This window comes from Carassius gibelio, chromosome A3, assembly GCF_023724105.1.
Source record: "Carassius gibelio isolate Cgi1373 ecotype wild population from Czech Republic chromosome A3, carGib1.2-hapl.c, whole genome shotgun sequence".
NCBI classification, from domain to species: domain Eukaryota; kingdom Metazoa; phylum Chordata; class Actinopteri; order Cypriniformes; family Cyprinidae; genus Carassius; species Carassius gibelio.
This window is the reverse complement of record NC_068373.1, coordinates 30,217,369-30,230,893: the sequence shown is the minus strand read 5'-3', so window position 1 is coordinate 30,230,893 and position 13,525 is coordinate 30,217,369. Positions and strand designations below refer to the sequence as shown.

Genomic DNA, 13,525 nt, shown 5'->3' with positions numbered 1-13,525 from the left:
TCTCACCTGGCGAGCGCCTCCTGTAGCTCCTCCTCTTTTTTAGCGAGCTGTGCGCGTAGTTCGGCGATCTGAGCCTGCAGCTCTGCGATCTGGTCGTGCAGCTCTGTAGAGTCGCCCTCCAGCTTCCTGCGGTTCTTCTCCAGCTCCTGACGCTGCTTCTCCTCGCGACGCAGACGGTCTGATGAGACAGGACATATAATTTACTGAGCCTTCCTAGATTTACTGATGTCAACAACCAGTCCTTCCAGTGGATTTGAGTTCACACACACTATTAATGAGTTAAAAACCCATCCGAACATCCAACCATTACACCCTCTGGGCTCCATACAGAGGCAAACTACATTTACATGATTAAAGAAATCATTAAAACATTAATTTAAATTCATTATAATCTTAGGCATCAGAATCATAATAAAGACATTTTTACACTAACTATATAAATATGTATACAAAATATACTGTATATGAACACACATAGAAATTATATATATATATTTTAATATAAATTTACAATACATTATACATATTATGCTATCTATCTACACACAAATATGCATACACAAACTATATAACCCTAGATTTTACACTTATTTTCACATTATGTAAATTCATATATAACTGTATACTTTACAAAATGTAGATATTTTAAATTAAGTCTATATATTATGCTAGATTTTGCATATTTTACATGTATTACACATATTATATTTATATAATTATATGTTATTCTATATTTGTATATGTAAATATACTTGCATAATAAATTCTCTATTTTACAAAAGTTACAGATTTACCATATTTTATGTGAAATGCATATTACGAATCATTTACATTAACAGATATTATGCTATATTTCATTAATATTATACTTCATATATAATTCTACATATAACTAAAGTTATGAATGCTATATTTTGCATATTTTACATCGAATATCATGAACTGTACATTAATTAAACATGAACTATTTACTTATTCGTGTAATTACCATGACATGAATATTTCATTACATGCTATATTTGCCAATTACTACATAAAATAAATGTTACATTTTTCTATATTTAAATGTATAAATTAGGCATATTATAATATGACTTACACATTATGATTTAGACACATTTTCCTATATTTTAAAATGCACTGCTTTGTACCATTTCTCATGTGGATAAAAGCATCTGTTAAATGAGCTATACATGATCACTGATGACTGTATTGACCTGATGCTCTACAGCGTAAGGTGTATTTGCTCACCCTCCAGGTCGGTGATCATGGCCTCGTGTTTGTTCTTGAGCTTCTGCAGACTCTTGGACTTCTCCTCCTCCTCGGCCAGGTTCGTGGTGAACTCAGCGATCCGTTCTTCCATGAGTTTCTTCTCCTGCACCAGCACACGAACAGTGAGGAACAACAGCCAGCGTTTAAACCAAACCTCAGAACAGTGGCCCCTGCAGACAGACCTTGGAGAGTTTGTTGTTCTGGTCGTCCAGCACCATCACGTCCTCTTCGGTCTTCTTGAGTTTGGCCTCCAGCGTGACCTTCTCCAGCTGCAGCTTCTGGCGCGCCGCCTCCTCCTCGTCCAGCTGCTGCTCCAGGTCGGCGATGTTCTGCTGCATCTTCTTCTTCTCCACCTGCAGGTGATTGGCTCGCTCCTCCTCCTCCTCCACGCGGGCCTCCAGGTCATGCAGGATCTCCTCCAGCTCCTGTTTCTTGGCCACCAGGCGGTTCCTCATCTCATCGGCCTCGGCGCACAGATCCATCTCCGCCTGCAGCTGCTCCTGAAGAGCCATTTTCTCCATGTTCAGCTAAAGAGAGGAACAATCACAGCATTAACTTTCCCACTGGAACGGCATTGTGTCTTAGTGTCCACGATAAACCCCCAAAACAAACAGAATTGGTAATGTTATAATCTGTAATAATTAACAAATACAATAAAATAAAGTAACAATATTTCATTTTGTATGTATACTTCACAACATATAATTAATGTGAAACATTACCTGATGCTGTTTGACCTCCATCTCCTTCAGCTGCTGTTCGGCCACCATCTGCTTCTCCCGAACCTTGTTGAGCTCCTCGTCTTTGGCCTGCATCTCCTCTTCCTGTCGGCTCACCTGCAGCAGCGGCTTCACCTGAAACACACACGACACACGCGGCCTCAGCACCGAACACACCTCAAGAATAACAGCTCATCTGAACATGTATGTGTGTGCTTGTGAACCTTAGTGAAGAGTCTCCACCACTGCCAGTTCCTGAGCTTCAGATACGCAGCGCAGTTCCTCTGGATCACCCTCATGGCCGTCAGCTGCTGCTGCCTCTTAGCGAACGCCCTAGATGACAAACACACACCCCGTTACACACCACAGGACAGAGGTACTGGGCTTCTGTGGACTTCAGTGCATGTGTACATCTAGAGTCTTTTTATATACACTCTGTCCTCTAGGAATCACTTCAATTCCATAGTAGCACCCTAACATCCACCTGAACACCCTAGAAACTGGCTAGAACTACATAACATCACCCTAGCAACAACTAAATCCAATAAACTGGCCAAGAACCACATAGTAACGCCCTTTTAACCACTAATCCCAATAAACTGGCTAAGAACCACATAGCGAAACTCTAGTAACCACTAATCCCAGTAGACTAGCTAACAACACCCTAGAAACGGGCTAAGAACAATATAGCAACACCCTAGTGACCAATAAACACAAATACACTGGCTAAGAACACCCAATAAACTGGCTAAGAACCAAATAACAACGCCCTAGTAACCACTAAACCCAATAAACTGGCTAAGAACCACATAACAACGCCCTAGTAACCACTAATCCCAGTAAACTAGCTAACAACACCCTAGAAACGGGCTAAGAACAATATAGCAACACCCTAGTGACCAATGAACACAAATACACTGGCTAAGAACACCCTAGAAACTGGTTAAGAGACACATAGGAACACCCTAGTAACCTCCAGACCAAATAAATTGGTTAAGAACAATATAACAATGCCCTAGTAACCACTAATCCCAATAAACTGGCCAAGAACCACATAGCAACGCCCTAGTAACCACTAATCCCAATAAACTGGCTAAGAACCACATAGCAACGCCCTAGTAACCACTAATCCCAATAAACTGGCTAAGAACCACATAACAACGCCCTAGTAACCACTAATCTCAATAAACTGGCTAAGAACCACATAGCAACGCCCTAGTAACCACTAATCCCAATAAACTGGCTAAGAACCACATAGCAACGCCCTAGTAACCACTAATCCCAATAAATTGGCTAAGAACCACATAGCAACGCCCTAGTAACCACTAATCCCAATAAACTGACTAAGAACCACATAGCAACGCCCTAGTAACCACTAATCCCAATAAACTGACTAAGAACCACATAGCAACGCCCAAGTAACCACTAATCCCAATAAACTGACTAAGAACCACATAGCAACGCCCTAGTAACCACTAATCCCAATAAATTGGCTAAGAACCACATAGCAACGCCCTAGTAACCACTAATCCCAATAAACTGGCTAAGAACCACATAGCAACGCCCTAGTAATCACTCATTCCAATAAACTGGCTAAGAACCATATAGCAACACCCTAGTAACCACTAATCCCAATAAACGGGCTAAGAACCACATTGCAACACCCTAGTTACTACTTATCCCAATAAACTAGCTAACAACACCCTAGAAATGGGCTAAGAACAATATAGCAACACCCTAGTGACCAATAAAAACACATACACTGGCTAAGAACACCCTAGAAACTGGTTAAGAGACACATAGGAACAGATTAGTAACCTCCAGACCAAATAAATTGGTTAAGAACAATATAACGACACCCTAGTAACCACTAAACCCAATAAACTGGCTAAGAACACCCTAGAAACTGGCTAAGAGACACATTGCAACACCCTAGCATAAATTATATACAATAAACAAAAAGAACAATATCGAAACACCCTCTTAACCAATAAACCCGATAAACTGGCTAAGAACACCATAGACAGAAACTGGCTAAGAACCACATAGCAATACCCTAGTTACCACCTAGAACCTCCTAGAAATGAGCTAAGAGCCACATAGCAATGTTCCTTCAACTAATATCAACTGTGTCAGACTAGCAATAACTCATTTAGTTCTGTTTTATATGTTGAGTGAATATTGTTTAAAATGAGTGTTATTTTGACATCAGCAGTTTGACGTCAGTCTCTCATTGTTAAAATCTATTATATATAATATTGATGCTCACTTGCGGGCGACGTATCCACGACACCAGGCCTGGAAGTTAATGATGACGTCGGTGATCTTCATATCACGCTCCTCCTCCAGGTGAGCCAGAACTCCAGCACGGAAAAACACTTTGCTCTGTCCGATCCGGTACAGGTTTGGATCCAGCTCCAGCGCTTTGATCTGACACACAGTTTAGGACACTTAATGAAGTAACACCAGATGACTTTAACCCAGCTTATTTAACAGTTAAACTGGTCTCACCATCAGCACGCAAGCCTGTTTGCCATCCATAAAGCCTTTGGGAATGGAGTTGGGCGTGAGGATTTCATACCTGAGCAAAAAAACACAAACCACTGTTAAAATCAATTAAAAACACACAATCAGGTCTAGAATTAGTGAGAACTAAATCTCAGATGCTAAGAGAATAAGATTCTTAAGAGGAACAATTAAGGAGTTTATTCTGAAGAACTAATTGCATTCAGAAAAAAGCAGCGAACCTCTGTCTGAACTCCTGGAAGACGATGCGGTTGGGGAATCCCTGTCTGCAGATACGGATTCCCTCCAGCACACCGTTACACCGGAGCTGATCCAGAACCAGTTGAGGCTCCAACTTACCAGCCTGAGATGGACAGAGACACGATGAATATTGATATATGTTTTTTTTTTTTTTTTTTTTACATTTTCTTTCATTTCTTTCTTTCATTGTAACATGTATGCAATTTCCCCCTGGGATGAATAAAGTTCTTTGAACTTAATTTAATTTATAGTTACTGTATGTTATTGTGAACGCTAATATAGTTAACATTATAAGAGTGAGTAAAACTATGGTTTTAGTGTTATCGTTACAGCGATCTTTACAGATATCGAACTTGGTGTGGACATTAATACTGTTATCGTTACAGCGATCTTTACAGATATCGAATTTGGTGTGGACATTAATACGGTTATCGTTTCAGCGACCTTTACAGATATCGAACTTGGTGTGGACATAAATACGGTTATCGTTACAGCGATCTTTACAGATATCGAACTTGGTGTGGACATTAATACGGTTATCGTTACAGCGATCTTTACAGATATCGAATTTGGTGTGGACATTAATACGGTTATCGTTTCAGCGATCTTTACAGATATCGAACTTGGTGTGGACATTAATACGGTTATCGTTTCAGCGATCTTTACAGATATCGAACTTGGTGTGGACATTAATACGGTTATCGTTACAGCGATCTTTACAGATATCGAACTTGGTGTGGACATAAATACGGTTATCGTTACAGCGATCTTTACAGATATCGAACTTGGTGTGGACATTAATACGGTTATCGTTACAGCGATCTTTACAGATATCGAATTTGGTGTGGACATTAATACGGTTATCGTTTCAGCGATCTTTACAGATATCGAACTTGGTGTGGACATTAATACGGTTATCGTTTCAGCGATCTTTACAGATATCGAACTTGGTGTGGACATTAATACGGTTATCGTTTCAGCGATCTTTACAGATATCGAACTTGGTGTGGACATTAATACGGTTATCGTTTCAGCGATCTTTACAGATATCGAACTTGGTGTGGACATTAATACGGTTATCGTTTCAGCGATCTTTACAGATATCGAACTTGGTGTGGACATTAATACGGTTATCGTTTCAGCGATCTTTACAGATATCGAACTTGGTGTGGACATTAATACGGTTATCGTTTCAGCGATCTTTACAGATATCGAACTTGGTGTGGACATTAATACGGTTATCGTTTCAGCGATCTTTACAGATATCGAACTTGGTGTGGACATTAATACGTTATCGTTTCAGCGATCTTTACAGATATCGAACTTGGTGTGGACATTAATACGGTTATCGTTTCAGCGATCTTTACAGATATCGAACTTGGTGTGGACATTAATACGGTTATCGTTTCAGCGATCTTTACAGATATCGAACTTGGTGTGGACATTAATACGGTTATCGTTTCAGCGATCTTTACAGATATCGAACTTGGTGTGGACATTAATACGGTTATCGTTTCAGCGATCTTTACAGATATCGAACTTGGTGTGGACATTAATACGTTATCGTTTCAGCGATCTTTACAGATATCGAACTTGGTGTGGACATTAATACGGTTATCGTTTCAGCGATCTTTACAGATATCGAACTTGGTGTGGACATTAATACGGTTATCGTTTCAGCGATCTTTACAGATATCGAACTTGGTGTGGACATTAATGCTGTTATCGTTACAGCAATCTTTAAAGATATCGTACTTGGTGTGGACATTAATATTGTTATCGTTATTGTGATCTTTACAGGTATTGTTCTTGGCATGGACGCTAACACAGTAATCTTTATAGCTTACTATCTAGTTATATAGTTATCGTTGTTGGTGTGAATGCTATGCTAGGAACACATCATTTATTCCAGTATGCCGAACAGTTAATACCTTTTTCTCATGGTTGGGAATGATGCAGCGAACAAAGTTGGGGTTGGTGTTTCTGAGCGTGGCCATGAGTTTTGACAGCTGCTCCTTATAGAGCTGCCCGACTGTCCGGAACATTCCCTTACGGGTCTTAAATGCACCCGGCAGCTCAGACATGCCGGCCACCTTATCCAGACCCACGATACGGTCCACTGAGAGACAGACACACACACAGAGAGACCGACAGTTACCATGCTGTAAGGGATTGATCTCAGGCATGCAGTCTGGTCATGATGTGAAAACTACCCACAGTTCAGTGGGCCGTACACACGTCAGCACTGGTGACAAACTACAGACACACACGATGCTGGTGAAGAGTGGGGGGGCACACGGGAAGATGATCCAAATCAATGCAGTGCAGGTGACATGTACGTGTATGTGTTTGTGTGTGTGTGTGTGTGTGTGTGTGTGTTCAAGGATCCAAAATAAACACTCGCCTCATTCATGAAAACACAAGATGAATCGAATGACACAGATTTCAGAACAATCACAAACAATTCATTCAGCTCGTGTTTCATGAATGAGGCTCAACAACTCATTTTGGTCATTTTTTTAATTTTTATTAAAAGTAATAACTGCCATAACTCAGGTGATGTATGTTATGCACTGTGTTCACAATGCACTTATTCATTGACTAAAATTAAACAAGATTTAATTAAAGCTATTATAAAAGAAGTTGTAGACTAAAAAGGTTATAATATTTTATAATATGTTGATATGAGACTGGCTAATGTACGATGCTGAAAACCTTTGGAAAACAGCTAAATAATTAATATAATATAATTATTTTCATGTAGTAAAAATTTATATTTTCCCAGATATAATTCACAATTTAATTTTTTACAGCTGTCATTGTCAGATTTAGTTCAAGTGAATTCTGGACCCTGCGAGTGTGTGTGTAACTGCATACTGAGGTCATGTTTCACTGGTGAGAACAGAACCAAACCCATGCAGTTTATACCCATTTCTGCAGTACCACAGACCAACAGCGGGGGCGCCAAAGCACACTATATTATACAGAGAGGAGAGACAGCAGAAATATCAGATATATCAACACCTCAGAGAAACAGTCACGCAGGACAGCTGACGGAGATGGAGAAGGACTTCACATGAGAGAGAGAAAGAGAGAAAAACCAAAGATGTCACCTGGCTCTAAATGAAGGAAAGGAAAACGCTGATAGAAATAAGCTCTCTGACAGTTCTGGACCTCTGAGAGAGATTGACAGATAGGAGACGGTGTGTACAGAGGTCCAGGAGGACGTGAAACAAGGGGTGGATGGATGGATGGAGAGGGGAAGAAACAGAGGACCAAACGCCAGCGGAAGAGAACAAATCCAGTAAGTTTCCACCAATTTTGGCATGAAAAAGGCACCCAGAGTGTAAATGTTAGTCATTCTTTCTCTTTTGTTGAGTTTAAAAGCTTCACGCCCTTGTATCCTACACATTTTTTCATCATTTACAGTCTTGTATTAATTTAAGAGGTGATCCAATGTGATATATCGACTCACCATCCTTCCACAGCTCTGAAACGAACTTGTCAGTGGATTGATTGAGCAAAGTAGCCACGTTATCGTTCAGTGGGTCCATGTTCTTCATCAGCCACTCGTCTGCCTTATAATCCACCTGAGAAACACAATCACAGATGTTTCAAAGTCCCATATAAGGTTATGAAATGGCACACGGGTTCAGCGGAGGAGCATGTCAACACCTTTCCAGCGTAGTGGATGATGCAGAAATCTGCCTCGTCCTTCAGTTTCTTGGGTTTGTGGAATTTGGGGTGTGTCCCCTGCTCCTGCAGGACCTTCTCCACGAAGCTCTTGTCTGTGGCTTTGGGGAACCAGCACTCCTCGTCCAGGAGAGCGAGGATCCCTGGAGGACTCGCCTGGAAACACACAACACAGATTTCAATCCAAGTCTTCACCATCAGCAGAAGATCAGGACTCAGGAAGCTCAACTAATGACTATATATTGGTCAAACCCAAACCCAATTTGGACCAGTTAATGACCATTTTGACCAGGTAATAGCAATTCTCACAAGTTTGGACAAGCTAATGACCATGTTAAACCAGTTTAGAGCAGGTAATAACCATTTTTTACCATATCTGTCCAGCTAATAATCATAATAACCAGTTAAGAAAACCTAATGACCATTTTTAACCGGTTTAGACCAGCTAACAACTGTTCTGGACCAGTTTAGACCAGCTAATGACTATTTTGATCATACTGGTCCAGCTAATGTCCATTTAACCCGTTTGGACCAGCTAATGACTATTTACGTCCAGCTAGGATAAGCTAACGACCATTTTCAATCTGTTAGTACCAGCTTATGGCTATTTTTGCCATCTTGGTCCAGCAAATAACCATTTATGACCAATTAGAACCAGCTCATGACAAATTTGACCTTCACGGTCAGCTAATTATAATTTTCAACCAGTTTGGACCAGCTTATGCCCATTTTTAACCAGCATGGAACAGCTAAGACTATTTTTGACCTGTTAGAAACCATGCATAAAAACCATCCATTTACATCAACAGAAGAGAAGACATTGAAATCAAACAGATTTATGGCGTTTTTTAAATAAAGGATTTCCAAGTTCTCAATTCTGACTAATATCTTAATATGAAGACAGTTCTTTTAAAGGTCACATGGTCATTCTAGCGGTTATGCAAATTGGTGGAGATTGGTTTACATTCTCTACCTGCTCTAACCAGTTTCTCTAGGATGATGTACCAGGTCATTCTTGGCCCAAATGGCTGGTAGTCTAGCTAATTAACCTTACAAACCAACTTGAAGCAGCTTTGACCTACTAGAAGCCATGTAAAACCAGCTACTCTCTTTCTATATACAACAACAGAATTTCATGAAGACATTATGGAAATCAAACCCTATCATAAACACTTAAACAGCTCCATTAAAGGTCACATGATCATTCTAGGAGTCACACGAATGGTGGAGGACACTAACAGGTTTCTCGATGAGGTCGATGCAGGGCTGTAGGTCGAGGCCGAAGTCAATGAAGCTCCACTCGATGCCCTCGCGCTGGTACTCCTCCTGCTCCAGGATGAACATGGTGTGGTTGAACAGCTGCTGGAGCTTCTCGTTAGTGTAGTTAATGCACAACTGCTCGAACGAGTTTAGCTGCGGGGAGGAACAGAGACACAGTTACTGCTAGGAATTGTGGGCTATCCCACTGTAAGCACCCTTGAGGTTGAAGGAATGTGCCATACCTCAAAGATCTCAAAGCCGGCGATGTCCAGGATGCCAATGAAGGAAGCGCCCTGACGTTTGGTCTTATCCAGAGCTTTGTTGATGCGCATCACCAGCCAGCGGAACATCCTCTCGTACGTGGCTTTGGCCAGAGCCTCTACTGCGAACTCAGCCTGCTCCTGCGTCTGGGCCTTCTGCACATAGTCACGGCCCACCTTGATCCGGGGCGAGAGGATGGCGCGTGTGAAATCAGTCACGTTCATGCCCATCAGATGGCTCACCTTCTGGGCAGCTGGAGAAGTGAAGGGAAAGTTGGTTGGAAATAGTAACTTATAACAACAATTGCTAGATTATCTTCTCTGCATACTCTAACCAGCTTGACCAAGAGGTTCTACCATGTCAACCTTGGCCTCGTCAGCTGGTAATCTAGCTAATTAAACATTCAGATCAGTTTGAACCAGCAAATTACCATTTTTGACAAGTTTGGACCAGCTAATGAGCAGTTTTGACCCGCTAATAACCATTTTTGGTCAAATGTCTTTTTTTAGCCAGTTTGGAGTAGCTTATGATCATTTTCAACCAGTTGGACCAGCTAATGACATTTTTTGGCCAGCCTGTAGCAGTTAATGACCATTAATGACCATTTTTGACCAGTTGGACCAGCTAATGACAATTTTTGAGCAGTTCGACCAGCTAATGACCAGTTTGGGGCAGCTTGGACCATCTCTTGGCCATTTTCTTGCATTTTTTACCTGCTAATAGCCATTCAAAACAATCTGTAGCAGTTAATGATTATCTTTTAAAGTTTTGGAGCAGAAAATGGCCATTTTTGACCAGTTTGGACTAGCTAATGACCATTTTTGATCATTATGTAAAAGTTAATGATAATTTGTGGCCAGCATGTAGCAATTAATGACCATTTTCGACAAATTTGGCCAAGCTCATGACCATTATCAACCAGTTTGGATCAGCTAATAACCAGTTTTGGCTAGCTTGGACCAGCTAATAACTATTTTTGACCAGTTTGGCTGGCTAATGACCATTTTACTACATTGGACCAGCTATTGAGCATTTCTGACCACTTTAGACATGACTAATGTCATTTTTGGCCATTTTGGAATAGTAAATGACTATTTTTGATGAGTTGGACCAGTTAATAAATTTTCTAGCAGTTAATAACCACTTTGGAATGGCTAATGAACCATTTTCAACCATTTTTGACAAGCTAATGACAGTTTTGACTTGTCAGAAACCATGTAAAACGACCAGCTAACTTTATAGTGATAATATAGCTACATATTACCAGCACAAAGCGTGATGGACGTGTTTTAGTAAAGTCATAAAGATGCATCTACCTGTGTCATCAGGCATGGAGGCCTGGTCCGAGTGACGTTCCTTCTTAAAGGACATATTACCCAGCTGTAGCACAGACGAAATTACCCTCAACAGACCTGCAGGGGGCAACATAAGATTAAAAACCTCAAACGTTTTACAAATAATATTGTCATGTTTGAAAACAGCAGTATATATTCACCGATATGTTCTTCCTCAGAGAAGCCCATGATCCTCATGGCCTCCACAGTTTCCAAGTACATGTCTCGGTCCTGCTGTCCTGGGATTGTCACGTTCCCGTTGGACAGGAACCGGTACTTACTGTAGCTCTCCAGACAGAGTTCAGCTGATGAATGAAGAAACAGATTGATTCATTTATATTCATTACCAAACATAAGAGCTTCATCCTACAATTTTAGTAATATGTAAGCATCAAAACAGTTCAGAAATCATGTTTTAAAGCAGCGAAGGACACCCACAGCGCAGTTTGTCTCCCACACCGCTGAGCATGTAGTAGAACATGTGGAAGGTTCTCTCTTCTTTAGCTTGACGGATTGCACGGGACTTTTCCAACAGGTCTGACGGTCAGAGTCAAGGACACACAACAGAACAGATGCACGAGTATTGACATGAAGGCCTTCAACAGCCTGGGTCTTTATCAGCCAGTTTCAGTTCTTACCTCAGAACCATGTAAACATTTAGCAGACGCTCTGTGCTCATTGTATAGACACAGAAACTATCATTAGTCTTTTAGCATTTACTTATCCAACTAAAGTGACCCTAATTTAACCATTTCAATTGAAAAGGCTTCTTTTACACATTTTTAAAACCCTCTCATATTAACCAGCTCATAAAGATACAGGTTTCAATATTGGCTCCGACGATGTAACCGTTAACATCAAAGTTGATTCTGATGAACTTTCCCTGAAACACAGAAAATACAAAATATAAAATCACACGCATTCATAGACTAATGTGTGAAAAGTCTGTCCTAACGGGAAGTCTTACGAATCGAGAAGAGTTGTCGTTCTTGACTGTTTTGGCGTTGCCGAAGGCTTCGAGGATGGGATTGGCCTGCAGCAGCTGCTTCTCCAGCTCACCCTGTGCTCAAAAACACACCATCCACATCAGTTCAGACAATCACTGAGAAGAGATGATCACGCCTGGCTGTCAAAGCAAAGCTCTTAAACACAACATCACAAGCTTTTTGCACACAGAAGAGCCAATAAGCCGAAACAAACACATACAAAGATAAGCACGTTCTGATCCCCGATCCCAAACCACCACGAAAGTGAGCGGCCCGTCACCTCCGAAAACATCAAACCAATGACCACACGACTCTTAAATCTGACGCTCATCTCACACAAACACAAACGTTCATTCACTTTGAAAGATATATTCCAGACTAAACACATCTTCAGCTCTGTGCAGCATCTGGAGCCAAGGTTATTATCATTAACTAAAGATGAAACAAAAATTATAACAAAACACTCTCTTTACTTGAAATAAAATAAAACTATTAAAAAGAACTTATTTTATTCCAATTAGTTTCCAAAGGAACATTCTAAATAAATACAAAAAAAAAAAACACATAAAAATGACAAAAACACACAACAAAATGACTTAAACTTTAACTAAAATTAAAATTGAAAAATAATTGAAAACCTAATAAAAATTACAAAAAAACAAGATCAACTGTTGCTGTTTTTTATTAAAATGAAAACTGCTAAAAGAGAAAACTAATGAAAAATGAATACAAATGACAAAAATGCACTATATTAGTAAACCTGACCAATTAAAATTAAAACTAAAAAAAAAAAAGCTGCAAAATAAGAACAATCAAAACTAAGAATAAGAATTACAAACAAAAAAATGACTACAACTTTTAACTAAACTTAATTAAAAAAATTACAATACTTTGTTAATTATAATAAAATAAACCTGCCTCTCAAAATCTTTAACTTGAGGCTCAAGTGTCTATAAAGAATGGAAATCATGTTCAAGTGTGAAACAAAAGGAGAAATGTGAAGTTAATTTATTCATACGCATATGTAATTTGTGTGGACTTCTAGTGGGCGGAGCTTGATTATCTAATTTACATGAATTAAACTCCACCTGAATCAATGACGTAAGTACAATATCCTCAGCCTAGAAAAGCATTTTCACTATTTAGAAAATATCTCCCACATGCAAAGTTGTTGCACAAGCGTTTAACTCGTACCGGCTGTTCCTTTGCGTTAACACAAGCAGAAATATTCCCT

General features: G+C 40.0%; 1 protein-coding gene across 4 annotated transcripts in view; it reads right to left on the bottom strand.

Annotated features, from left to right (window-relative positions):
* The window catches only part of LOC127942115 (myosin-9-like), a 43,464-nt gene that overhangs the window by 9,254 nt on the left and 20,685 nt on the right, over positions 1-13,525 (bottom strand). For all 4 annotated transcript variants that reach the window (XM_052537699.1, XM_052537714.1, XM_052537724.1 and 1 more), the window contains 18 exons: positions 12,273-12,365; positions 12,125-12,188; positions 11,744-11,842; positions 11,467-11,610; positions 11,288-11,383; positions 9,953-10,224; positions 9,690-9,863; positions 8,433-8,606; positions 8,233-8,347; positions 6,689-6,876; positions 4,739-4,860; positions 4,503-4,572; positions 4,261-4,421; positions 2,216-2,324; positions 1,995-2,126; positions 1,455-1,799; positions 1,252-1,375; positions 7-178 (listed from right to left, as the gene is read on the bottom strand). In XM_052537699.1, coding sequence (XP_052393659.1) covers positions 7-178; positions 1,252-1,375; positions 1,455-1,799; positions 1,995-2,126; positions 2,216-2,324; positions 4,261-4,421; positions 4,503-4,572; positions 4,739-4,860; positions 6,689-6,876; positions 8,233-8,347; positions 8,433-8,606; positions 9,690-9,863; positions 9,953-10,224; positions 11,288-11,383; positions 11,467-11,610; positions 11,744-11,842; positions 12,125-12,188; positions 12,273-12,365 — 2,654 coding nt within the window. The remainder of the gene's footprint in view (positions 1-6; positions 179-1,251; positions 1,376-1,454; positions 1,800-1,994; positions 2,127-2,215; positions 2,325-4,260; positions 4,422-4,502; positions 4,573-4,738; positions 4,861-6,688; positions 6,877-8,232; positions 8,348-8,432; positions 8,607-9,689; positions 9,864-9,952; positions 10,225-11,287; positions 11,384-11,466; positions 11,611-11,743; positions 11,843-12,124; positions 12,189-12,272; positions 12,366-13,525) is intronic.